At 38.6% G+C, this 27,275-nt stretch overlaps 1 protein-coding gene across 2 annotated transcripts; it reads right to left on the bottom strand.

The window, feature by feature from the left end:
• Nucleotides 1-906: 906 nt before the first annotated feature.
• Nucleotides 907-26,551, bottom strand: mphosph9 (M-phase phosphoprotein 9). 2 transcript variants are annotated; one of them, XM_026173089.1, is made up of 24 exons: nucleotides 26,455-26,551; nucleotides 25,413-25,684; nucleotides 24,105-24,252; nucleotides 20,134-20,223; nucleotides 19,494-19,996; nucleotides 18,063-18,228; nucleotides 17,791-17,863; nucleotides 16,835-16,938; nucleotides 16,616-16,735; nucleotides 15,947-16,407; nucleotides 14,719-14,868; nucleotides 14,178-14,265; nucleotides 13,581-13,796; nucleotides 12,215-12,262; nucleotides 12,056-12,120; nucleotides 10,773-10,874; nucleotides 9,762-9,977; nucleotides 9,488-9,681; nucleotides 8,701-8,970; nucleotides 7,928-8,048; nucleotides 6,051-6,142; nucleotides 5,380-5,558; nucleotides 4,294-4,362; nucleotides 907-1,826 (listed from the first exon to the last, which is right to left on the bottom strand). In XM_026173089.1, the coding sequence occupies exons 2-24, from the start codon at nucleotides 25,646-25,648 to the stop codon at nucleotides 1,725-1,727; spliced, it is 3,813 nt and encodes a 1,270-aa protein (XP_026028874.1). In that variant the 5' UTR covers nucleotides 25,649-25,684; nucleotides 26,455-26,551; the 3' UTR covers nucleotides 907-1,724. The 2 variants fall into 2 exon arrangements, with proteins under 2 accessions (XP_026028874.1, XP_026028875.1); XM_026173090.1 differs by having other exon boundaries at nucleotides 9,512-9,681.
• Nucleotides 26,552-27,275: the final 724 nt, after the last annotated feature.

Here is a 27,275-nt window from a genome sequence, read left to right as displayed (position 1 = left end):
ATTAGAACATCATTTTATATTTGACTTTTACAAAATGATAAAATACAAAGTGTGCCACAGGTGGAAAGCAACATATTTCTTGGTCCCCACACTTCTTATCACTAACAGTATGAAATTTTAGCTGATGTGTAAGAATAGGGTTTAGACACTGTGAGTATGCTGCAAATAGATGAAAATTAAAAGGAGGACAGAAATAAAGGACATAGGAACCCTGCAAATGTGAGAATGAATGGCACACAGAGTATACGACTGTCAGGCCCCCATGGCGTGGACCAAGCTCCTAGTTAAACTCGGGAGGCATATAGGCATTTCCTCAGTGCTTAATTGTGGGATGGTGGTGCTTTGTAGATACAGTAATCGTAGCAACAACAATCTAATCAGGCAAGCTAACCGATCTTTCATTAGTCTTAAATTACTGCCTGTTATTCATTGTATACAAAACAGAGTGAATCCTCAATGCCAGGATCTCCTCTTTGACACTAAACTTCTAGAGCAATTACCTCACTTACCTCAATTGACTAGAGTAAATAAATCTGATTTGATTGGCTGATTCCTGCCTCTGAAAAATGTAACTTTTCAGTACAAGCGGCACAAATCATTGGAACCAACAGTTCTACAGTTCAGTTGAGCATCACATGATGTCATGCTGTATAATGCTGCTATAGGTTTAGGTTGCCAGGGGCCTTTCCACAGTACACTGAGTACTTCCTCATAGAAGTGAGTTCTTTTTCCCCACCATTAACAAATGCATGCTCAATGGAGATCAACAGGGAGTCTTTCTCTAATATTGTAAGTTCTTTACCTGAGAATATACTGTAAAGTGCCTTGAGATAAATTTTGTAAACGGGCTCTATGTAAATAATACTGAATAACAGCCACTAGGCAATGCACATGATGAGGCATAAACAAAGAGAAATACTGGTTTATTTTTAACAAAAAGCATCATTTATTGTGCAACAATATTACATTTCCAGTGAATTCATATCATTGTAGGAAAACCAGGACAACAAGGAAGCAGTGCAAGAACCTCCATGCACAAGCATCATTGAAAAACAGCTGACTCGAGTTTTGACTCTGTGGAAATGTGTGTGTGCTGGTTTCACTCGATTTCGGAATGGACCATTACTGTAAAATAATTTACAGACATAAAGCAAAAAAGCCACACAAAAAAACCTGATTTGGCTCAATTAAATATTTCCTTCAAGATCAATAAGTTTGGCCCAAAGCAAAAGATAAATAAGCAACAAATTGAAGAAAATTACCTTAACACATGTCAAATGGAAAAACATTCAAAACTTAAAAAACAAAAGAGCCACAACAAAATAAAAAGAAAAAAGGCAGTGATAGTTCCAAAGTGGATAAATGACTTTGCTGGAAACATTTGTTTTGATTGTTCACATTTACTCTGAAACATGAGCCGATTTAAAAATCTACTCCTGAATATGGCAAGTAAAGAATATTAATATTGATATTTCTGTGGCTAAAAAAGTAAACGACTGTACAAATCTGTGCTTTTCTAAAAAATATACTCCAAAAAATTGCTATATCTTTCATACATATACAAAATATCCCCGAGTAATAAGTAAGAGGTATAAAAAGATGCTGTGGAGTCACTGTACAGATGGGCTTATGGCACAGAAAAAGATGGGAGGACAATCAGTGCTGTGTATAAAACCAAGACACTAAGTTGTAGAATCAATACTAAAGTAAGAAGACAGACATTGCTATATGTTGGTCGAGGAACGGAGGACGTGGAATCTCTTCAGGGTCATTCGGATGGATCCCAGCTCACGGTTCAGCCTCTCCAGACGATTCTCTAAAGCCACCTGAGGGTGGAAGTGGAGCAGAAAGTTCAGTGGCAGCCATTTCAAAAGTAAGTTAGCAGGTTCAATACATTAGTATCTGATTTAAGCAATTGTATTAACTCTAGGGATGTTGACTTGTCTGGGAGGTCCCAGCAGAAATTTTTAAACTATTTTAACTGATCCCCCTCCCCTCTCCATAACAGGTGACTATGTGGAGAGGGTGTCCTCCTTTAAGTTCCTCAGTACCCACATTTCCGAGGACCTATCCTGGACAACTACCACATCAGCCCTGGTGAAGAAAGCCCAGCAGCGCCTTCATTTCCCGAGAGTTCTGAGATGGAACAGGCTGCAGACTGACCTACTAGTGTCCTTCTACCGTGCCACAATCGAGAGTGTGCTGGTGCACGCCATCCCTGTGTGGTACGCTGGCTGCACAACAGCCGATAAGAATAGACTCCAGAGGGTCATCAGAACTGCAAAGAAGGTGATCGGCTGTCCACTCTTCACCCTGGTCTTCATTGCCAGCTCTAGATGTCTCTCCTGAGCCAGGGCAATTATAAAAGACCACCTCCATCCTAACCACCATCTATTCAACATCCTGCCCCCTGGAAAACGGTCGCAGCAGATGGCCGCCCCTCCCTGAGCCTGGTTCTGCTGGAGGTTTCTTCCTGTTAAAAGGGAGTTTTTCCTTCCCACTGTCGCCAAAGTGCTTGCTCATAGGGGGTCATATGATTGTTGGGTTTTTCTCTGTATCTATGAAGCGCCTTGAGGCGACTTTTGTTGTGATTTGGCGCTATATAAATAAAATTGAATTGAATTGGAATAAGGTTCAGATCCATCAGGTACAAAACCAACAGACTAAAGGAGGGCTTCTACCCGTGGGCAGTCAGAAAAATAAATGCAAATTAAGAGTTTTTTTACAATCACTCTGTTGCTGCTACTTGCTATTTATTATGTTGCTGTGTGTTGCTGTGTGTGTGTGTCTTTTTGTTTCCATGCAATATTCTGTTCTTCCTCCGCAATATTTCAGCAGATGTGCAATTTCCATCCCTTAACAACCATAGCCCTTCCACCCTTATTTATTATATTTTATTACAACGCCTTGTGCACACCCCCACAATGCTCCCTGTAACACAAACATCGTGTATATAGTGTTCTTATATTGTTTTTCTTCTTCTTTCTTGTATATTGTTTTCTTTTCTTTCACACCTTTGTGGTCTTGTTTCCTAATTTCATTGTGCAAGCAACTGAACATTGACAATAAACGTTCTTACAGTAAAAGTTCTTCTAAGTTCTAAGGTTTATTTTGAGCACCTGACGGCTTTATTTTGCTTCTCATCCGTAAACTCTCTCCATACGCTTTCACGTATTTCTTGCGTAGGTGATAGAAGAGGGTTGCCATGTTTGATTCTGAGGTGGGGACTGGTTGCATAATTTGCATAGTACAGTTTTCTGGTCCGTGTCAGACTTTTCATAACCAAACCATGTCCATGCTACAAAGGTAGCCCCTCATTTAGAAGCTACCTAAGCTCCTCGATTTGTTTTGACTGATCCTTCTGTTTGGAGCTACCTGGTTCTGCCTCATCTTGACTGGCCATGCTGGTGTTCTCTGTGCCTGCATCCATGTGGTGACTGTAAGTGCCATTTAGAGTTACTTCATGTTTTTATTTGAGGTAATTTGTTTGATGCATTTTATAAAATTTGATGTTTGAGAATAAATGTATTTTGTCAGGTCATGTTCAGTTTATTTCAAAAAACCTCAACAGGAGCTTCAACTTTATTGTGAAAGGTTTATGTGGAAAATAAACAAGCAGACGGCAGAGCCACACAATGTTTTACCATTGTGGTTGCTAACAACAAAGCATAAAAACCGTCGCTTTTCCATCTGTAGTGTGGTTATTTTAAATATAAGAGAAAGATAGAACTTTAAAAAAATAATATAGCCACTACAGTGACCATCAAAACAATGAAAAGATATTGCCATAAACAGTTTGTGACACCACAAAACAAACGATCGTGTAATATGAAATGATAGACATTTTCATATTGTCATCCGAAACATATCATTATATCGAACAGCCCTACAGTAGAATCAATGATTCTAATTAGCTAATGCATTTAGTTTGGTCCACAAAGCAGAATCTACTATACAAGGTTGACAGCAGCTCAGAGTCTCTACCTAATCACAGTGGTAAGCTTTGAGCGAAATGCTAACAAAGCATACTACCATACTAACATGTTGAGGTTTAGCAGTTTTATTTAAAGTGTCAGAATGTTAACGTTTGTTAAAAAGCCCTGCATACGACACAGTTCAGACTGATGGCAATGTTTTCTGGGTCTTTATTTTTTTAAATAAAAAAACAAAGTATTGAACAACATTTAGCAGTTGGTGGCTAAATCTAAAATGTATCAATAATATCAACAACCACCATAAATAAATCCTAGAAACATAATAATAAATATTCGGATGGTTTCCGTGGAGCCTTACCTCATCTAACCTGGTCTGTAGGCTCACTCTGCCGCCTGCACCAGGCATCCGGCTCAAAGCTGCCTCAATCTGTACATCACACATTCAGAGGTTAATCATGTATGACCCAAAATAATGATATTAATTAAATACCTCTCACATGAAACACATTCAATGGACTCATGTGTAACGCAGAGTAATATTCCCATGTCAGCAAGGTAGAGACAGGAGGAGAGGGGGGGGGTATAAACCTCCTAAAAATACAAGTCATTTAGCAGCTCTGTAAAAACAATGAATCCTGGCCTATGTGTCAAGAGATGCAAGGGTCTCTTGACACCCTTGCAAACACTGGACATTCTGGTGTTTAAAATAATTGCAAATTTCCTTTCGCAATTACAAGCAGAATGTGATGAAACAATCACTATGACTTGGAAGTGTATCAAAGAGATATTAAGAAAAGGTTAAAAACAGGGCACTTGTATCACAAGCTGTTATAACAAATCAATAAAGTACAACGTCTGCCCAAAATGAGAGGAAGAGGAAATCCTAATACCAAAGCAGAAGGACAGGTGTTCTAGTTAATTGGACAGCAAACAGGGTGGCACAGTGGTTAGCACTGTTGCTTGACAGCAAGAAAGTCCTGATTTGAATCCACTGGCTTGCTGGGAACTTTCTATGTGGAGTTTTCGTGTTCTCCCAGTGCTGGGTGGGTTCCCCCATGTACTCTTTGTTGTAGAGTGGCGAGATAAAGGCTGTTAATATCAATGTTTGCCATGTCCCAACAGCTTATAAGGGAAGCTAAATTTTGGAATGTTACTACGCTCATGTGTTTGTTTGTTTTTTGTTAATAACCATCTATCTAGAGGCAGGGAGACTAAATTATCTTAGGGTAAAACCAAGTACACCCTTAACTTGTTACCAGTTCATTAATGGGCTAACACTGAGAAATACCATTCACTAGCCCCCCCCACACCTACAGACTCATCAGAAAACTTCACGTGCATGTTTACCGTTTTACATCATTTTTAAAAAGACACCAGTGTTCCACTTACATACATACACTGATTTGATAAAAAAGCATATTGTGACATGCCTTTGAACTCTCACCTGCTGTTTCTCCTGCGTCAACTCGTCAAACAGTTTCTCAGCCTCCGCCAGTGACTGGATTCTGTGAAGTGAGGCTGAGTCTTCACAGGGGTCCTGCGGGTCAGGTCCACTAAAGCCTCCCTGCTCCTCCCAACCCAGCTGGGAGTTTTCATCCTGTGGGGTTTCACCACCAGAGGACTCTGGCAGAGAAAAGAAAAAAAAACATTATTAATATGCTCCCAGTAAATACACTCACTGGTCACTGTTTTAGATCTACTGTCTGCTATGTGTGCAAAAAAAGAAAAGAAAAAAATAAAGTTACTGAAGTGTTACTACAGCAATAACAGAAGTAGTGAAGATTAGTGTAATTAATATAACAAATTAATTATAATGTACCTTCTCGCACTCTAAAGCAAAACCTTAAAATAAATAATGCCCAACGGAAAATCAATTCAAATCAATCAAGTATCAGGTTTTATTGTTACATCGCATATTAAAAGAGTCATCATCCATCCATTCTTACATTAAAAGATAAGTATAAATAATCACCCTGTTATTCAGTATCATTTAAACTGGTTTATGGTAGGAGTACAGCACCAAAACAATGCAATAAATCTGGTCAAACAACAAAAAAGCAGTACTTAACTGAATTTTCTAAAAAAAAACTGTATCTGTGCGTATAAATATGTTACCATCTTCTCTGCCTGTTGACGTAAACTGGAGTCTTTTCTTGGGACTGCTGCTGTGGAATGAGTGACGTCTCTTGTCAACTTGTCCGTCAGGCCTGTAGACAGCACACAATGAGGTTTTAATTCAACAAAAAACAAGTGTGACAGCTGCTGTTCAGGGGCTTATGTGATGAAGCAGTGAGGTGTTTATATTTCATTTCATGCTCTAACTGACTTTGAACAAACCTGTGTTCTGTGTGACACTCTTTACAAGGTTTTAATGTGTGTAGGGAGCAGTGGGATGACACCTGGTGGTAAATCTCAGCAGGCAGTGTTTACGACAAATATATGACGCAAGGGTTACTCTGTCCTCTGTGACATGGTGCAACTAATAATGTTCACTAATAGATGCCAGAGCTCCACTGCTAATATTTCTCGACAGTAGCTCACCCACACCAAAATCTTTGACACATCTCTCTCCAAGCTGACTAAGATCTGAGCTGAGGTACCCGAGCATTAGGCTTTGGGGGGTTTTTTGTTTTCTTTTTTTTTAGCCTGCCACTGTGTAGTAGCAGTGAAAATTTCTTTCCAATATTCCAACTATCATTTGGTTTGGTGAGCTCAATTTAGGACTCAAAGGGAACATATTGAGTGTAGTTTGATGTGTTTCATACAGATCTTACACTTGCTTCCCAGACCACATTATGACTGTACCTGGCTTCAGAACATTTTGAATGATAGTCATATTAATCCGAGTAGCACAAAGAAATGTACAGGGACTGCACTACTTGAGAAAAATGGTGCAACACCAGACAGGTTACTGCAATGGGACTTTTCTGTGGCCTGAATATTGACCTACAGGCTGTAAAATACATCCATATTACTTCCCAGAGGAAAGTGTCAGAGAATCACTGTGGCTATCCGGTTGTTAAGTGATGACATATGAACCCTGCTTCGGGGTCCAAACTACATTTGGATTATAAAGGCTGTTGTCTTTTTAACGCTTTAATGCTTTGTATCTTGTTCTGCTTGATCTGAACAGTCAGCGATCACTGTCGGCCTCACATGACTAACTTCATATTGTGAATGGATTATCTCAGTTTGGCCCATTTTCAGCGTCTTTTATCTGCCATGTGATTGCATTTGTCTCTAACCATCGGGGACCCTCACCCTCACAGAAATCCTTCAGTCAGAATATGGTATATCATCTTTAAATAGAAACTAGCAAGGTAACTCCCTGCTAACTTCTAACTCTTTTAAACTTTAGAAATCCTGTTTTCATGGACGCCTGGATGTTACACTTGATTGTTACACCTAGTAGAGCTGCCACACTGATCATTTTATTAAAGATGAAAGAATTTCGACAGTTTTTAACTCGGTGATACCACAGTATTTGTTTGAGTTTGGGAGCTGAAGAGGAGTTTGGACCCAGAAACAGCTAATGACATCAGACTTAAAAGGCGGGTAGTGAATGTATAATGAATGGATATAGAAAATAAACTGTGTACCCTCAGTACAGCTTACTGCACAGGCAGCAGAACACTTTCCCTAATATCTGTTTCAACTCCACTGACATGAGGACAGATGCAGAATAACTTATTTTATTGTTTTTATTTAGGTTTTGATTTATTGAGATCTTTTTTGAATTATTTTGTTGTGCTCTTTTTGTGGCATCAATTTTGGCACATAAAGAAAGTTCAGGTCATGTAAAAACGTGCCCATATGGGAGAGCTCATATTATGTTATTTCTAGATGGTTTAAAATAAAGAATCACAAGTTAAAATATTGTGAAGCACAGTGAATACTTAATTCCCCCTCTCCCTGTAATGTTAATGCTGTTCAAACACGGCTTACGGAGAACTTGCGCAACAATACAAGGTAATGTGATGTATGTTTCTTACCTGTGGAGAAGGTATTCCTCTCTTGGCATTGGGTGACCAAAAGCAGTGGAGTAATTTTCAGTCGGGCTGCGTTTAGGGCTGGACTTCGCAGACAGAGGCATGAGTAACATTTCCCTCTTTGCTGAATGGAAGAAAAGAGCGTACCACTAAGTAAAGCTCACACAGCCCTATTAACACTATCACACTGAGTGTGTCACAGGAGACAGAGCCAAAAACAATGTCTTTGTGTTTTGTGTTTCCAATTAATGAAAGTAATTCAAATTACAGACAAACAGTGGACTCCAGCAGTGTACAACTTATTACAGTAATCACAATACCAGTCAACCAATTATAGCAGCAAGTAGTGAAGCCAATACAGAAAACAAAGGCAACTAAGCCATCTGATTGCTACCATAAATTTCAGACACAGTATATACATCTTAAGTCATACCAAAAAAAATTAAACAAGACACTTGATTTTACTCATTTTTTGATTCCTCTTTAAATGGTAACTGTTCTTATATTTGCTGTTTTCTACTCTGAGCACTCGTTAAATACAACTTGCTTGATTCATATATGTTTTTCTATGTAAGTGCTTTCTATCTAACATTCACACAGAATTATACTCCAATGGATGAATTGGAGAGCAACTTGGGGTTCTTATCTTGCCCAAGGCTATTTGGCATGCAGACTGGAGTAGTCGGGGGTTGAACCTTCCATTTAGTAGGTGACCTGCTCTACAACCTGAGCCACCATCACCCCTAAATGGAGGTAGAATGACTGGAAGCTCTTACTGGGTGTAGCTGTGGGTATGCTTCGGTGTGCTGGAGGAGGCAGTGAGGAGGATCTGTGGCCCTCTGGAGACAGACTCCTCTGAGCTCTTAGCAGAGCAGCAGCTCTTTCTGCTCCACTGCGACTTTTCGATCCTCCATGTTCAGCTCCAGCCACAACTCCTCGAGGTTTAACCAACTCCTTCTCTCCGTGAAGAAGTCTAGCGCGCTCCTGAATTGGCTCTTTGTATCTTCTCTCCACAAACCCAACAGTGGTTTTCTGGCTACTGACCCCTACAGAGACAAAAACATAATATAATCCAAGAGCAGCTTAAAAAGTGCATCCAGTATAAGATTTAACAACAGGATGTGCAATAAGGTATAAGCTGAGCCATCTCCAGACAGAAAAGCAAGAAATGACAAGTGACTACAGAAGACCTGAAAGTAAAGAATAAAATCCTGGAACTTAATGTGAATCACCACAAATTAAATAATGTCACATGTACTGAAAGTGTACTAAATCGAGGAATGATTACAGTAAGAAACCCACTTTTAATTGTAGCTGCTTTTGTAAAACCAACACTGAGGTCTGACCTAACTGTTTGGCCACAAATCTTCGTTTGACATGTTGGGCTATATAGCAGCTGTATAATTTCTCATTTTTTCTCAATTAGCTTGTTTTCCAGGAGTCACTCTTTCTGATTTGAGCTACAGGACTGAGGAACATTTTTTTTCATGGTTAGCTGCTTAGAATTTCAGACAGTCCCTCAGTATAAAGTGGCCTTTGTAAATGTGTGTGTGAGAGTCATACTATGGTTGGTGGAGCTGTTCTTACAGGGGGCCCGGGTATCTGTGGCTTTAGTCTCCTCCAGCTCTATCAGGGCCCTCATCATGGGTGTCAGGGCACAGGATCCTTCTCTGTGACTAGCTTCCTGGTGGCCAGCACTCTGCTCCTGGTGTCTGATCTGAAGAACAGACTGTTCACACTCTGGAGGAGATGCACACCTGTTGGAGAAGATCTCTGTAAATCACTTACAGTTGTACTAAACAAAACAAAAAAACATCCTCAACAATCAGAAACACACCTCCAGCTCCCAGCAGCTGAAGGGGTGTCCACGGAGCTTCCTGTTCCCGATGAATGATCATTTAATGGATACGATGCCCTTTTGTGGACTGTTGATTGATTAGGTCTTCTGACACTTTTTAGCTGGTCTGATAGAAGAGGAGACGTTCTGTGGGTGACATCTGGCTCTGCTTTGCCTTTACTGGGTGACAGCAGGAGGTCCGGATGGTGGAAAAGGCTGTGGACACGTTAAAAGGTTAAGAATTTGGCACGCATCAGTTTATACACCCCTTGTAAGCACTGCACTTACAAAATATTTGAACTTAAATTGGAAAGATATAATAAGAGAGACATGATTAAAAACATTAAAGAAAATCTTTAGTTATTAGTTCATCATTCTTATTCTGATGGCATACTTTTGTTTATTATAAAAAAAAGTAAAGATTCACGTAATCTATGTTCCTGGTTGTGATTTTCAAAACTCAAATCATCAAGTTTTGTGACCCTGGCAATTTAAAGCAAAAACCACATCTGAAACAAGAATTTTTAGTAGAAGAGTTCACATTGTCAAAGACCCAAGATGGTGATCAATACAAAGGAGAATGCTCGCTGTTTTATTAACAGTTACAGAGTCCCATATCAAATCTGTTCCATATCACATTGGAGTTCTACTGTACAGTCCTGAAGCATCTAAATGTTTGCAGAGCACATCCTGCAACATTATAATCAATGAAAGTGGCCAAACCAGGTGGCAACAGGACATAAGTAGGGCATATGCAGAGGGGACTAAAAATAACAGCACTAAAAATAGTTGTCCAGAGACCAGAAGGTATCACAGTGGCACATTCAACAGGACGTCCATGGAATGCTTTAAAAATACCACCTCTGTTCGTCAAAGGTATCAGAGAAGATGGCCTTGATAGGAAATCAAACAAATTTAAACCAGGTAAAGATTCTGATTTTATTTAATAGGTGGAGTCCCTGACATTAATGATTACCCCTTGTGAAGGATTTCAGTACTTTTTGTGCTTACCCAGCTCCAGAAGGTTGTATGTTACTGTGGGAAACATAACGGGCCCTGGCCTGGTTCTCATGCTCCAACTGCTTCACCTGAGACTCCAGCTTAGAGATCACTCTGAGGGGTTTAATCACAAACATACACATGAAATAACTAAACCAACACTGTTTAGATTCAAAGAGTCATAGAAGTATTTCAAAGGCAGGTACAACAAGCTATGCTGGCTCATTTATTTCTTTTTTCACTACACAGCAGAAGGCTGTTTACTTTAATGACTGACGGATTGATTGAAAACAGCAAACAATGTTAATAAGTGTAAACGATAATATATGATTGTAAATAAATTCCAAATAAAATGTTAATTATTGTGAGGCTATAAAACACACAGCAGCTTCACCCATCTGCTTTTTAAATTTGAAATTAAGGGTCCACCAATCACATGAACAGACAGCTACTTCAGACAATGGATGGACAGAGGGGCTGTACAACATCTCTGTAAGCTCAAGTAGGATTATTTTGAACTGTGAGTCATACAACGCTACTCTAGTCCAGTGCAAGAATAAAAATATGAAAATGGAAATGAGCATATTAGGTCCTCTTTAATGTCAACATTTTGCAAGAAAAATTCTCTCAACCATCAAGGCCTGGCTGTAATTTGCTCCTCTGTTTTACAGATCATAGTAATTAACATTTGCACTGTGACTCCATTAGTCCTTGACGCTTAGAGCAGCTTACACATTTTCTATTTTTAAAGTCTTGTGTGTATTCAAAAAATAAAACATTTCTTAGGTTCCCCAAAGTCTCTTTACACACAAGGTCATATGTTATTTCAGTGGATGCTGATGTAGGCCTTACCCTTTAGGTTATTAACTCAAAAACAGATAAGCTAAAGTACTCCAATTTATAACTACCATCTGTTCTTATTGTTGACTTGGCACACTTTATCAATGTGCTCCCTCTATAGGCATCAATTAGCAGGCAAAGGGGAAACTGCAAGGAGACAATGCTGCCTAGCATCAGAGGCCAGCACTATTATCTATTTTTAACAGGATCATCGTTAGGCTTTATCGATTAATATTCTTTTCTCCGTCTCCCTGCTGAATACCACCCACCACTGCAGCCCTTTCACAAAAATGCTCAAACCAGCAAGTGACAATGAAACACTGACAGGCCGGAGACCAATAACACTGTAACATTTTGACCTTGACCTAAAGTGACCTTTAAACAAGCTGGTAGTCTTGACTTTTTAACCTTTAACCTTTTTAACCAGCTCACCTACCGTCACTCTCTTCACTCACCTCTTTAATTCAGATATCTGATCATTGGAATCAACAAGCTTATTCTCTGCTGACACCAGGTTGTTCTGTAGATAAATAAATGGGGAAACTCCATGAAGCCAAACAAATCAAATAATCACAGTAAGGTTTTAATGTAAATTTCAGTGAGAGAATCATTACCTTCAATCCTTCATGGTCTTTTATCAGAGAATCATATTCTCCAAGCAGCTGAGGAAACAAAACCACGGACATCTTAACCTTGGACGCCAGCATTACTGCAGTGCTGACAAAGAGTGATTTACTTTTTTGCTCTTAATACAAAATTCTGAAAATGTGACAGTAGTACTGACAATACTTCAGACGAAAGAAAAATCAATATTAAAATCAATGAAAAATGAGGTGGATGTGGTGGCTAACATGGGGTCATTTAATAGTTTGGTTTTTTTAAACTGAATTTTTAAACACTCTATACATACTATAGCACTGGCAAATGTCCTTTTTTAAAATAATATAAAAAAAAAATCAAACAAACAAAACAAAAACCCCCACCAATGTATAACACTGCCTCTTCATTGTTTAAATACTAAATTTATACATCTTTCTGAAATCTAAAGGAGTATGTAATTTGTTCCGTTAGATAGATTACGCATAAGTTATCTAGCCATAGTCTGTTGGTTTATCGGGAGTTTAGTTTTTAGTGCAAAAAGTGCACCTCTGTAAAAAATAATGAGCTTGATTTATAACATGTTATAATTTGATAATGAATGCAAAAAATACAATTGCTTTTTGTTTTAGATCAGCATGGTGACATGGTTTTTAGTACTGTTGCTTCACAGCAGAAATATGAGGGTTCGAATCCACCATCTAGCCAGGGCTTTTCTGTGTGGAGTTTGCATGTTCTACACTTGGGTACTCTGGTTTCCTCCCACAGCCCAGAGGCATGCACCTAGTGGGGTTAGGTTCATTGGTGATTCTAAATTGTGTGAATGTGAGTGTAAATAGTTCTCTAACTGTGTTGTGTGACAGACTTAATATTTTTTAATAGTACTTTCAGAATTATGTTTGTTTTTTTAAAATCCACCGATACTACACTGTCCAGTGTTTCAAAAGACCAGTCATGAAAGTGGCAGAAACTGTATTACACAAAAATTATATGTAGACTATAAAGTGAAAGACATTTGCTTGTACTCCCCTGCTTTGGAGAACATCTGGCTGTAGCCAACATGAGGTTAAAAGAATCAATACTGGAGCAGATAGTAATCAGATGAACCTGACTGGTGCATCCTTGAAAAAAAACACTCTTAACATAGAAAAAACTCTTACATACATCCTCAGCTGCAAACTAATTCCTCAACACCTAGAGCTAGCTGACTGCAGATAAAGTAAACTATCATAAATTATCAAGTCCATTAACAACAGTGCACTTGCCTGAAATACCTCAGTACTGATGCTACCAGCATCCAGTGAATGAGAGGATGTTTATGTTTATGTGACAGTTTTCTGACCGTTATCATGTCTTCATGTCATTCTGTTCTCTCACACTTACATCCTGCAGCATCTTGTACTCTCTCTCCCTCCTGGCCTCCTTCTCATCTGCTTCTCTGCAGGCTTTCTGCGCTGCCTCCTCCAGCTGCCGTACACGGTTCTTCAAACGCGCCACCAGGGCGTCCTTTTCTTTGGCCGAATGTTTGCTTTCTTCCAGTCGCTGTTGCAAAGATTTCACAGTGGCACCTGCTACAGCATAGCGCTCCGGCCATTCTGCCTAATGACAAAAAAAGGACATCAAAATGAAGATATGGAATAAAGATTACTTTCATAGCCATTGACATATTTTTAGAAAACATCCTTGATGAAGTGACAAATTAAAAAGACATTCTAATTAAAACCCAATAAATATAAATGAACACGTAAACATGGATTTTCGCATTCACAAGATTTTCAAAAAATTTGACCTATGACCAAACTTGTTGAGAATTCTAGTAGTGTACCTATGGTATCAATTTGAAACTTGTATGTTGCTTGGTTAACGAGTTATCGCATTCACAACTTGGGTGTCCATGTCCCCTGCTGGGTGATGACAATACCACATCAGCTTTTTACGGCTAAGGGGTAAAAATGATATAAAATAAATAGCAAAGCATACCAGCTTTTTTTCCAGTGAGCTGTTTGTTGCCTCTAGTTCTTGAATACGGGTGGTGGCCTCAGCCAAAGCCTGTTCTAGATGCCTGCACCTGTAAATAAATAGCAATAAACAATGAAAGCATAAAAATAATCTAAAAAGCAATACTACGGGATTTTATGCGTCTTGGTAATTCAGAATATGAATTCAATATCATTCAAGTTTGATTTGACACCTTTTCCCCTTTAATTTCAGCATCTTAACCACAACTTTGCATCATCCTAAATGGAGTACCTATTTTAATGTCCCCTATTGTTAATGCACTGACAGATGTAGAAATGTGTTAAACTTTTGAACCCCTTGACATCAAAAACAACAGTTCACTTATTGGCTATTTCTAACCAAAAGTGACTGTTAACCCGCTGAGGGGGACTGTGATTTGGTTCTACATTTAACTGTATCATCCCTGCTTATTTTTCTTGTACATATAAAACTAATTTTTTACTCCAACTCAATATAATAAACAATAATATTTTAACTGAAACTATAGTCCATAAATGCAAACCTTTCTGTGAGCGCATGGTTGCTCTTCTCTAAATCCTGGGGCAGATCTCTGAGCTTGAGTTTGTCTCGCAGGATTTGGATCTCAGACTCATAATATGCTTTCAGGTCAGCCACATGCCGAGAATGCTTCTCTCTCAGGTTCTGCCTTAGTCTGAAAAACAGGAGAAGAAAAACAAAACTTTTTTAAAGCAGATTGGTCATGTGTAATGTTACTTTATTCACAGCACTTGAAGTAGTTTTTGGTTCTCTGGGAGGTGACTGGGCATGGCAATGTGATCACGATGCAAAGTGAAGCGAATTCATCTGTTATCTTATTTATCCATTACTTCTGACTTTCTGATAATCACAAATACATACCTCCACTTTTACAAGTACAAAGAGATAATGGGGGAAAAAAGAAGCAATAAATTGGAATGAGAGCAGCTTTCTTTTTGGGGCTGGCTAAAGCCTCTTGGACAGTGCCAGAAACGATTATACTCACCTGTAAATAAAGGAATAAAAGGGGAACTATAACCAACCTCAAGGGTAAAAAGTTTTAAATATGTGCTAACATAATCAATCTTGTTATGAAATGAAGCTATTAAACATGAGATTTCTGTTCACTGGTTCTGGGTCCTATGAAACACATGACGTTCCATGTCCTTATTTCAGGTCCTCTTAACAGAAAACATTAGGTGTAGCTAAAGTGCTAATAGTGTTTGGCAGTATTTTGGATTTATTTGATGTCTTTAGAGATTCATATTGTTCAAATACTAATCGTTTATACTTTATAAACAGACATTTTCAGTTCTTTAGCTTCAGGTCAACATCAAGCCAAATCAAGCATTAGAGTAGATGTTCCTAGAAATTATTTTGTTTGTTTTTTTTAATTATTTGACACATGTAAAACTTTTTTAAATTTTCATGTTATTTAATTCTGTTCAATCAAGTCTCTAACGTTATGTCATGCCCCCCCCCCCCAAAAAAAAACCCCCACCCAACTTTAAAAAAATGTCACCATACAGAGCATTTCTAGTTTTCCTGTGGCGTTGCTAACTTTCTGTAGGGAAACTGAAAAGATCTACCACTCAAAGACAGATTGACACTCAGTGGATTGTTTGAGAATAACATATCAAAACCAAGTGATAGAAAAGGCTCAAACAAGTTAAAGTTAATATCAGTGCATTTTTTTGGAAAGATATAGGCAAATGGTTGAGCAGAACATTATACATTATAACATATGTACGTACAGAGAGAGGACAACAGGATCCTCTAGTGATGATGCTCTTTCCATGTGTGGACTGACTCCATGACGCAGAGAAGCACCAGAGGCTGAACAAGGCTTCAGGGTGCTGGTGTGGGTGTGACTACCCTCCTCTTCGCTGGCTAAGGGAGCACTGGCTCTGCGCTGATGGCTGTCTGTTTGGGAGGGCTGAGCCTTATCTTGGGAGGTAGACAGGAATTGGGTTGTATTTCCCCATGGGCTTTGCACTTTAGATGGGGCAGAGACACTGGAGGTATCAGAGATATAGTCTGTATCTCCAGGGTTGGGGCTGCAATCCACCATGCTGTCAGGGGTTATGGGGGTCCCAACTCTAGGGTAGCGGTGGGGCTGATTGGCGAATGATGGGCTGCTGAAATGAGAGGGTGAAGTGAAGCCAGAGGTGCGATCTGACTGCCGCATGTTAGCTGCTGGATCCAGTGTCAACATCTGAAGCACAAAAATACAAATTGTAAGAAAATGTGAACTTGTGGATGTGAAATTTATTACAAGATTACAAGATTAACACGTCACCAGTCAGTTGTATTTTTAAAAATATTATATTTTTTAATAATTAATGTTTTATCGTGTCATTATCTATCTTCTGTAAATCACTTCTACAATCTTGGGATTGCAGAGTTTGAGTCATGTGACATACCTGCGGTGACAACGGAAAAGAAGTAGCTGAGCCTTCCCAATCTGAACGCCTACAATCTGCTCTTTGCTTGTTCTGATAGATCTCTCTGAGAGACAGCTGAGGTTCCTGGCTTCCCGGAGTCTAAAGAAGACCAAATTAGGCATCAAACCTCAGCATTATAAGCAAACCATGTATTTTATATCAGTCTCAGAAGCCACAGTAAACCATAACGTAACTCACCAGACTCATGGATGCCTCTTGCAGAAGTAGATAGGCACCGCTGTCAAAGCTTTCAGGTAGTGGGTGATAGAGATCACACTCATTCAGACGCCAATACGTGAGGCCTAAAACAAAAAAAGGCTTACTTTAATTGCTATATGCAATAATTTGGAAACATTGTTTGAAACTACAATTTTATCACATATTTCTGGCAGCGCTGGCCATCCTAAAAATATATGTTTTTAATATAAACAAGGAGTCTGATATTTAGTTAATTGACACCACTGGCAATGTTTACAATAACAATTTGGCTGATAGCCAGTGCTGATACTATTCATTTTTTATTTGTTTCTGTACCAAAGATTGTTAATATCCCATTATCAATATGGATGGGATATAGCCAACATGGATCAATTCCAATACCAATATTCAGCTGACATATATTTTATATCTTCCTTGTTACTAGCAAAGCTATTAAAAGTACCAAAATTACACCTAAAGAAAGAATTTAGTTGAAAAATATGTGTGTATGTCTATATAAAATATCTTATTGTTGTTCCACTGAGCCTTAGTGTAATCTACATATTATTATAAACACTTAATTGCACCATAGTGTTGGAGTAACACCCCCCCCCCCCAAAACAAACAAACAAACAAACAAACAAAACAAAAACAAAAAAACCTTGGAGTGAACAGCTGTTTAAAAAATGTTTGACTGGCTGAGAAAAATGCAACTCTATTGTAACTCTACTATATGTTTAACTGCAAGAAACACAGAAATTAGCTCTCCAGGTATGTGTAGAGATGTATGTTTTCAATTTCTGATATGACCAGGGGCTTCATCTTCTAAAAGAAAAAGTGTAATATCCTGTATATTTTTTTTTTATTTCATGTTTTGTACTTGATTTATTTCAATATACTTTACAGTGGCCAAATCCAGTCACTGTGTGTCTGAATTCAAGTCACTGAATTCTTACCTGAGGCTTCAGATGCTAAACTATCACTCCTCCTCAGTGGAAAAGAGCTGGAAGATGGCCCAGCTGGTTGATGCTGAAAACCAATAGAAATGAGTGGATTAGATTCAGCAGCAGGAAAGTAATCAAAACAGAAAAATACAGCAAAAAGAAAAAATACTACAAATAAACACTATGCAATGTTGCGGGTTTGTTTGTTTTATTTTATTTTATCTATGCAAAATCTTGGACAAATAATCCTGGAGAAGAGGCTGTCACCACTTCCTGGGTTATACCTGGTCCTGGGACTCTGTGCTCTCCACAGTGTTTTGACTGTGGGATTCTCTGGGGCTGCGAGGCTGCTCCTGGTACTCTGGTATTTGGGATGACGCTTGTCCTGCTTTGCTCTTCTTGGGCCTCAGTTTCTGCCTCTGGGCCCAGGAGGTCAACTGTTGACTGGTGCTGTCAACAGAATTGCTTAGGGTAAGTAAAATTATAATTTCTCAGACAAATGCTGCCTAAACCTCAACAGGATTCTTGCAGGGTATCTAAAGGGTTGAATGAGTATTGTTACAACAAGCATACTGCTGCCAATCCACACAAGTGAGACAGGGAAAGGAAACACTAGCACAATGATATATTCCAATAAAGCTTAATAAAGACTCGCACTCGCAAACATGTCCAAAATAATTGGGTAAGCACACATACACATGTGTTTGTCCTTAATTACATTTTTAATTTTGTTTTCATTTATCAAAACTTAAGAAAACCACTATTCTAGAGCCATTTACCAAGTGCATTTATATTGTAATACTGTGTTAGTACTTTCCAGATTAAGTTACTAATTCCTAACAGTATTACTAAAGTAGCTAGTGTGATAGGGGGATGATCTACATATGATGATCTAGATACTTGGCAGGATATGCTAAATTTTTGAGAAATATTTATTGTTTTCTTGTTTGAATTTGGGCTTCCTATCATCTGCCAGCCAGAGACTCATGTGACTGTCATGTTGGGTGGCCATTTAGTTTCAAAAAATGTTTTAGAAAACATCTACAGGCAATTAAATTTGATATTAAATGTATTTATAAAACCAGTTTCAAACACAGAACTCTTAACATTGATGGCTTCATCAGTGTATTTCTTTTAGGTCATGTTTACATTCATGTTCCTCACTGTAGGGTATAAACTGGGTATAAACTGACTGCGTGACAGATCTGAAGTGAAGTACACAGTCACTAGCTGCTTGATCCTAATCAATGGTGTCTATATGTTGGGCACCATTTATTTTAAGTAATTAATGAAGCTACTATTGTTGTGTCACATTCATAAATCTGCTCAGCTCTCTTGCTTAATGATTGATGCTGCAGGTGTTGGAAACTCAGAGGCAAGACTTCTACAGGCAGCTGCAGGCAACAAATAACTTTGGCTCCCGACTAAATCTCATTAATTTGACCTGTCACAGACTCTGTCTTTATCACATTGAAGACTTTTCCATTATTTTAAACACTCAACATATAAAATAAACTGTTGGCCAGCTGAACATGTGTAAACCGTGCCTTTTACCGTGTCTGTAATGTTTATGGACTAGTGTCAGACTTTGTCTATAGCCATTTTCAGATGCTCTTGGGTTAACAGATAGACGTTTATGTCTGAAAAAGCTGAGAAAACACCACAGTACATCCTTACAAACTCAGTTTAGCATGGATGTGTTTGACCTTACATACCCAGAGATTTTCTGCTGATAAACTAGTGATTCATTCACTCCGAGCATCCTCTCATTGGAGAAATCTTGCTGGCAACCAAGCATACTTGTCTCTGTGTCTTTCTGGAAGTTAATGGACCAGTGATGCTTCTCGCTTCTTTGACCAACAACCTCATCTTCTCCCGGTGAACCTGCAGGTTCCAGACTCGACTCCCAAGTAGAAAGAGTCCCATATCCACTGCTGAGCACTGTGGTTGCACGCTCATCCCGCTGATTTGTGGCCTCAGACCTAGGGAGTGGAGGCGATGGGGAGCTAAAAGGGGTATGGACGGGAGCTGCCAGACTGTCATTGTCACTGGACACAGTTTTGGGAACAGTACATTCACTGGAGACAGGGGGAAAAATATAGTCCTTCATGTTTGTGGTACTTTTGCTCACAGGAGTTGGGGAGAACTCCCCATGTGGCTGGACACTAGCCTGGCGGTTTTGGAGCTGAACAAGGGCCTTAATTTCATCCTGAATCAACTGAAAAAGAGGAATTATTTTACTGTAAGAAATTGCTTTCAATATACTCATTAAGATAGTCCCCTTGTAATCCACCATCTCTTTTTTGAGGTGGTCCAATTTCATAAAACAGGACATGATGTTAAATCCAGGCTTACCTGTATTTGGCACTGGTATTGTTCTTGCTGAGCAAGTATTTGCTCTTGGTATTGCTTCTCAACCAGCTGAAACAGATGCAGCCATCGACCCTGTAGCAGAAAAACAAACATCGTTACTTGTCTTACTTTGAATAAAAGCGCGGGCTATTACAAGACAACAGTCACACAGAGATAAACAGAGACACAAAGAATGGCAAGAAGCTGTTGTATTACTAACTGCCATAGCCAGTCGCATGACAGCCACAGGAAGCCGACGGGTAAAGAGATCATTTTTTATCAGATTCCTTCGTGGAAGAAAAATTGTTCAAGTCATCTTTCCAAAGTCACGAAGAGGCGACAGATCCCCTGGATTTCAGGGTAAGTCCCGAGACACACTGTGCTACAAGAAATCCCTTTCACTGGAAAGAACAGTGACTGTTGCAGTACTCCGGAGCGAAGAGACAGACAGGACGGCTGGGGTCGCTGTCGGGATTTCTTTGCCCCGCTCCGATTTTAGTGGATTTTAATGCTGTGGCTGACGCCACTGGACTTTTAGTGTTGTTTTTATGTTTTTACTGTGTGTTCCCCGTGGCCAGGGATGTTTTTAACTGTTTTAAATCTTTTTTGTGAAATACATTATATTTTAGTACAAAGTTTTGTATTGTTCTATTGCCTTGGCTACTCCACTGCTCTGTCCGTTTTTTGAAGGGTTGCCCTTCACTTAGAATAAAACCTGGTGTCCACCTACATATCTGGCTACTCGGAACATCTCAAGGTCCTGTACCCATCCGTCAGTAAACTGGAACTGGGCTTGTTAAGGGACCTGAAGTTACTAAACACTTCATGAGTGTATGGACTCACACTTAGGACCATATAATTATAAATATGAGTGTGATGAAAGTTGGGCAGCAAGCTAATGTCTTTAGTCCACTCTGTATGCTCGTATGAGTCTAACCCTTTCACTCCTTTGATTTTTTCCTGTTTTATTATTTATAGTTTTGTTTAGAGGGAATATTTTACTTTCTTTTCTTGTTTGTTTCAGTTTTAATATAGCTACTTTTTGTATTATTCATTTATTTATTTGAGATGCGCCAAATCGCACAAAAGACTTAACATTACATCGAAGTTTGGTTGTTTGTTTTTTTAAATGCTCGCTGGAAGAGACATTTTTATTTTTAACGTACTTTTTGTTTAATTTTGTATTTGTTGTTTGGTCGAGTGTGTAAGACAGATAAACACTGGAACGGCCTGTAAACACGGCTTGTTATGGTGGAAAAAAGAAGCCGGTTTCTCTTTGTTTCCCTCCCCACCACTGTGGAATTTTTATTTAGGAGTTTAGGAGTCAACAGTTGTTTAGTATACAACGTACACAATTAGATATGGGCACTGAAACCACAGTCCATCAGTTATTTCTGAGATTTTATTAATTAATTAATTTTAGATTTCTCCATGAAAGAAAATGTATAAGTTAACTTTTTCAAGTTTTAATTTTTTATTTAAAACAAAGAAAACCCATATGAAACATAAATTCCCTCTCCTTAAATATGTCTTTTCAAACAGATGCTTCCATGTAGGGCTGTGCGATATGACCAAAATGTCATATCCTGATATAAGAATTCTATCGTCCTGACAACGATATAAATCACAAAAATGTAACATTTTCTGTAAATTCTGTGAATCTCGGGCAGCTCGTCTTGCGGGAAGTGTTTCCAGCTGCGCGTCATGTAGCTGGAGTCGAGTGTTTAAACCGATGCATGAAACTATACATTTTAATATACACCTCCTTCATTCTTTTAATCTCACTTGGCTCACTACTGCACCCACTCCGAGACCGGACCATATATTAGACCTAGATTTGTCTTTTGGCATTTCAATTTGTAATCTGGATATAACTGATGCTTTTTCATTAGAATTCTATATTATCCTTTTTGATATGCTGCTCCTTCTTCCCCCTGCCACACAGCATCTACCTTTTCACCAATCACATTATATCAATTCTTCCACTGCTAACTATTTTGTTGAGTCCTTCAAAGCTGCAACAGATGCTTGGTCCATAGCAGCTTCCCTGCTCTATCTCAGCCATGAAGATTTTACTAACTTATTCAAAAGCACTTGTTCCTCAATTATGGATACTGCTGCTCTGTATAAATTGAGAAAGTCTGGACTTAAACAGTTGTCCTGGCTCAATGATTGATGATTGCTCAATGTATGTTTTCTCCCATCAACTCTTAAAATGTGAATAATTTCGACAATTCTTTACTAGTAAAGTTGAGACTAACAGCATTCCCACCCCTTTCACATTTTAACTGACTCTCTCAAATAGACTGTTTTAAACAGATTACACTACCCGCTCTTACAAAGACAGAGATTTCTCATTGAAATCTACAACTTGCTCTCTAGTTACTGTGCCTTTCACTCTTCTGAAAGATGTATTTGATCCAAGCACCCTCTCCATTATCAACACTTCTAAATCTACTGGTACCGTTCCATCTCTCTTGAAGCAGGTAATCTAGCCCTTGCTGAGAAAGTACAACTTAGACTCCAAATTACCTAATAATTACCAACCTCTACAAACAACCACTACCAAAATTCTTCAGCAACTTATTCCTTGCATACAGAAAAACAACATCTTTAAAAAGTATAAAATGAAAACAATTCTTCTACATCAGCTGCACCTTATTGTAGGGTATCTCAGGATTCCATTTTAGGGCTTATTCTGGTCTCCCAGTTTTGCTTACTCTGGGACAAATCATGAGTAAACACAATCTCTATTCATTCTCATACTGACACTATTCAGCTGCACCTCTGCCTCAACCCCAATGAGAAGCCCACTTTCTGATTAAGTTTGACAAGCAAATTACCTCAGTGGTTAAAAACGTCTTTGTTTTGGTTTTTTAATCTCTGTTCCATATCAAAAATTAAGCCTTTTCTGTATGTGAAAGATCTGGAGATTGTTACTCATGCCCTCATTTCTTCCCACTCAACTACTGCAATTCACTTTACAATTGTCTCAGTCCTCTCTGTCCCACCTTCAGTTTATCGAAAATGCTGTTGCTAGGATCCTCACACGGACTCAAAAAAGACATCATATTATACCCGTTTTAGTTTCTTGATTTCCTGAAAAATTTTGAATTTATTTCATTGATTTCAAGATCCTTCTCTTTGTCAATAGAGCCCTTCATGGTTTGACCCCTTCTTACATCACCAGCCTCCTACAAACCTGCTCCCTTTCCAGGTCCCACTCCCATGAATCGCAGAATACTGACCCAAATGCAGAACACCAAAACAGCCAAGGGTTAAACTCAAAATACATTTTTAATAGGGTTGTTTAAGCAGTCCAAAGAATATAATATCCACAAAGGCAAAATGAATCCAGAGCAGCATGAAACACATGAGGGCGGGTTAACTTACACAGAGACAAACAATGCTCTTTATAAATAAATCTGAATTGAGTAGAGTTGAGAACACAAAAGAAAATAGTTCCATGTACACTAAAGGACTGCAATACTATGTGTATTTATGAAGGTGCCAGAGAACCCAGCTGTGTACAACAATTATGGTACAAACTTCCATTAGAGAGAAAGAAGACATAGGAAGAATTTAATTTTCCTGTGACCTACCCATACAGTAATTAAAGATTGAGAACAGAGTGTGTTATACCCAGGTGTACAAACTGAAAGCCTTCAAGCTTGATGAACTGTGCCATAAAGTGCCTTCACATTGTAGAGCATCACAGTTGTCTGTTCTCTGCAAATCACATCCTGTGTCTGAAAAGATCAGCTGTGTGGGTGTTGGGGTCTGTAAATGTGTATGTGTGCATCTATCTTACTGTCAGGTGTGATTTGATCAAAAAATACATGTGACAAGTCTGAACTGAGGCTACCAGCAGCCAAATACAGTGCACAAGAACAAACTGCTACAGCAGCAAACACTTCATCATCAGCCTTTCTACAAGACCTATTGTCTTCCAGTCTCAATGGGTATTTTCCTACCTCGCAGTCCTTCCAGATCTCAGGGTCTGTCTCCCCACTGCTCTGGATCTCCTGGACCAGGGCCCTAAGGGTCTCCAGGGAGCTTGGATTGATGAATGGTAGGGTCTTCCCTTGTTCAAAGGCTTCATCTGTGCTCAGACATAGGCTCCTGTAAAACAAATTGGATATTGTTAAAATATTGTATCAAATATTAAAATATTAGATTAGAATATATTAGATATGTTTCTCCAGGCAGTATTATTTTATACTGTCTGGCATTATTATTATTATTATTATTATTATTATTATTATTATTATTATTATTATTATTATTATAGCTGAGCAGTATTTTAGAGACAACTAAATAAAATAAAAGTCAAAAAAGATCTCTACTTCTTAGTTCAGCCAATATCTGCAGCAGATATTGGCCTATCACAGACTTTTCAGTGTCTGATATTTTGTTCAACATGCGCCAATATTAAAAATATTTTTATGCAACATAAGGCAGAAGAATATCCATCTGTATATTTAAAAACAGTGTTTATCTTGAAGAATAGCTCTGACACATTTGTCTGCAGTACATGCAGCAGAGTAACGTCACAGCTGAGCAGCAGGCAGTGTCAAGCACTGGAAGTTATCTTTAGTCTTTGAAATGTTTTGGTGGAAATTAACAAAATAGCCCTATACTTCCTCTTCCAGTTTAACACTCTATATGTGTAACTATAAATAAATACCACCCAATATGTATACTGTATGTATAGTATCTACTTGAAAGATCCAGTAATCCACGTGCTCTACTACTTTTGATAGAATACTGCTTAAAGATAGCTTTGTCTGTACATGTCTAAACTCAATCTGTTCAGAGGTTTTCCAAACACAACACAAAAAAGGCCACTGAACACAACAGAGTAATATCAGCACCTATTCAATTTTCCATTCCATTGAAATCTGAGAAATAATCATGTATGCAGTCAATTGTAGTTCTTAGAAAGAAAAAAAACTGTAACAGGAGTTTTAAAAGACCATAAATCAAAATTGACACAGAAAATTGCAGTCAATGCATCTTCATATTCAACACTCCTACATATGTTCAAATTTCCACAAGCATTTAAAGAGAGCTGTCACAATAATGGAGAAACTATTCTGCATAAATAGGTAGTAAATGTAAATCAATTTCCTTTTAAGCATTTAAATTTAAAAAAAACTGCAACAACACACCTGCATTAGGAAAAAAACTATTCAAATATTTAATATTTTAAAAGGGGCAAGTGTTTCTTTTTTTTATGCAGACACTTCCTCATACAGTAAGGAACTTAAGAGTTACGGTACCTGATCTTGTTGCATGCTGGTGTGATGTCCATGGGCCTGCACTCCACAGTGCCTCCTGTTGTTTGGGAGGTTGTGCGTCTCCCCTCAGAGACAGCCAGTCCTGAGGCTGATGTCCCCTCAGAAGACACCAGCGAGTTTTCGCTCTCCTTGCCCACATCCCCATCAGCACTGACATGGCAATGGCTCAAAGCCCCTGAGCTGGACACATCCTCTGAGATACTGTCATCTGTGGACATTTTTATGGGCCCATGCAGAGGAAGTCACTCTGACAGCTAGGGACCAAAGGAGAAAAGTTCAGAGTTCTGTTAATCACACTTCTTGTATTTCCAGCTTCAACAACAGGAAGTGCTGCTGAACTGTGAACACGACAATGCATTAATACGTTAATGTATAATACATGTAAAAGCCAAGAAAAGACACCAAATCAACTCTTAGTTTTGATCTTAGATCTACTATCAACATTCAGTAACTGACATAAATATAAGCAACATAAATAAGACATAAACAAAAGCCGTGCACAATACGCAGATTTTTAAGATAATATGTAATTGTTCTTGCTTTAGCCTCTTCTGTCAGTCTGTCTGTCATGACCTGTGTTTGCTGTATGTGAGAGCTCGTCCAACATGGGCAGCTTTGATTGGACACCTAATTAACTTAGCCAACAACAAGAAAATCAACAGAGATAGAGCTCCACAAGCGGTGGGCTGGTTCATTTAGTAAGAAGCTACATTAGCTGTTCTATGGTGTCGGCCAGCGCAACGGATGCTGCAGACAGTTGAAGTTGCCTATAAACTCCACGGGAGCCTGGGTCAGTCAGGCTAAGTTACCAAGCTAGCACAGTAACTACCTCTGACTAGCAGTTCAAAATGGTTAGCTAGCTAGCTCAGTTTGGCTAAGTTGGTTTATGACAGGTTTGTAAGCACAGCGTAGGCACGCAGGAGAGCGCGGGTGAAACGATAGCGCACGCGGGTATATAATAAATGATATAAAACAGAAAACTGTGTCGCGCTGATTGGCTACATATAATAAACATTTAACCTACCCGTTAACTTGTATCATTATTTCATCCATATTTCTCTGTGAGTAGTCAAGCTGGCTAGCTGGTTGCTGGTTGGCTACTGCACTGCAGTGGTCGTTGGCTGCTGTAGCGTTCACAGCCCACATTGCTATTGGTCAAAATATTATCTGAAATACAGAGCTGTGATTGGTCGTTACTTTCACTCAGTGTTTCTATTGGTTATGTGGGGGACAGAGGCGTACGCATCTGTTGGGACCGTAGATAAACCAAAAGCATGAGGATTGTAAATTATCAATAACGGGATAAAGACAAATGTTTATTTGACTTAAAGTGTGGCTTTTAAGCCAGATAACTAAAGTCATGAAGAGTTTCTGATTTTATACGCCTTGTTGTGTTTTAACGTCAGTTTGCTCGATTCTTGAACTAGTGTGTGATGGGTTTCATATTAGACATTTCTCATTTGTGGTGTAAAATAAAATAGTTTAGCAACGATGCATGATTTCCATCGTTGCTAAACTGCATCTTTGATTGTATCGTTTTTTAAATATAGTTTTGTTAGTATTGTTTCAAGGATACTAGCAACTTATATAGTAGTCAAACAAAACACATTTTACTCAGGAGAGTGGCTCCTTTTTAAAGTACTTTTGAATGTAAAACAGTGACTACAGTATATACAATTGCATATAATATAATTTGGTTTCAAGACAGTCAGACATGTACACCAAACCATATTGTGTGTTTGTGGAACAACCAGAGTAAAAAGTTTCAAAAAGTATATGAATCCATTCATCACATTCTCATTTTTGAAATGTATTTGAAATTTTGTACTTATTTGTTTGTTTGGT

This window comes from Astatotilapia calliptera, chromosome 7, assembly GCF_900246225.1.
Source record: "Astatotilapia calliptera chromosome 7, fAstCal1.2, whole genome shotgun sequence".
NCBI classification, from domain to species: Eukaryota; Metazoa; Chordata; class Actinopteri; order Cichliformes; family Cichlidae; genus Astatotilapia; species Astatotilapia calliptera.
Note: the sequence above shows the minus strand (reverse complement) of the source record. Positions and strands in the feature narration are given on the sequence as shown.

What these genes read in the sequence shown, in the direction of transcription:
- mphosph9 (XM_026173089.1), bottom strand. Translation starts at nt 25,648, where the DNA reads ATGTCCACAGATGACAGTATCTCAGAGGATGTGTCCAGCTCAGGGGCT. An exon ending in GCACAGAGTCCCAGGACCAG is followed by an intron (nt 17,864 to 18,062) that starts GTATAACCCAGG and finishes ATTGGTTTTCAG; the next exon opens with CATCAACCAGCTGGGCCATC. An exon ending in GCTCACTGGAAAAAAAGCTG is followed by an intron (nt 13,797 to 14,177) that starts GTATGCTTTGCT and finishes TTTTGTCATTAG; the next exon opens with GCAGAATGGCCGGAGCGCTA.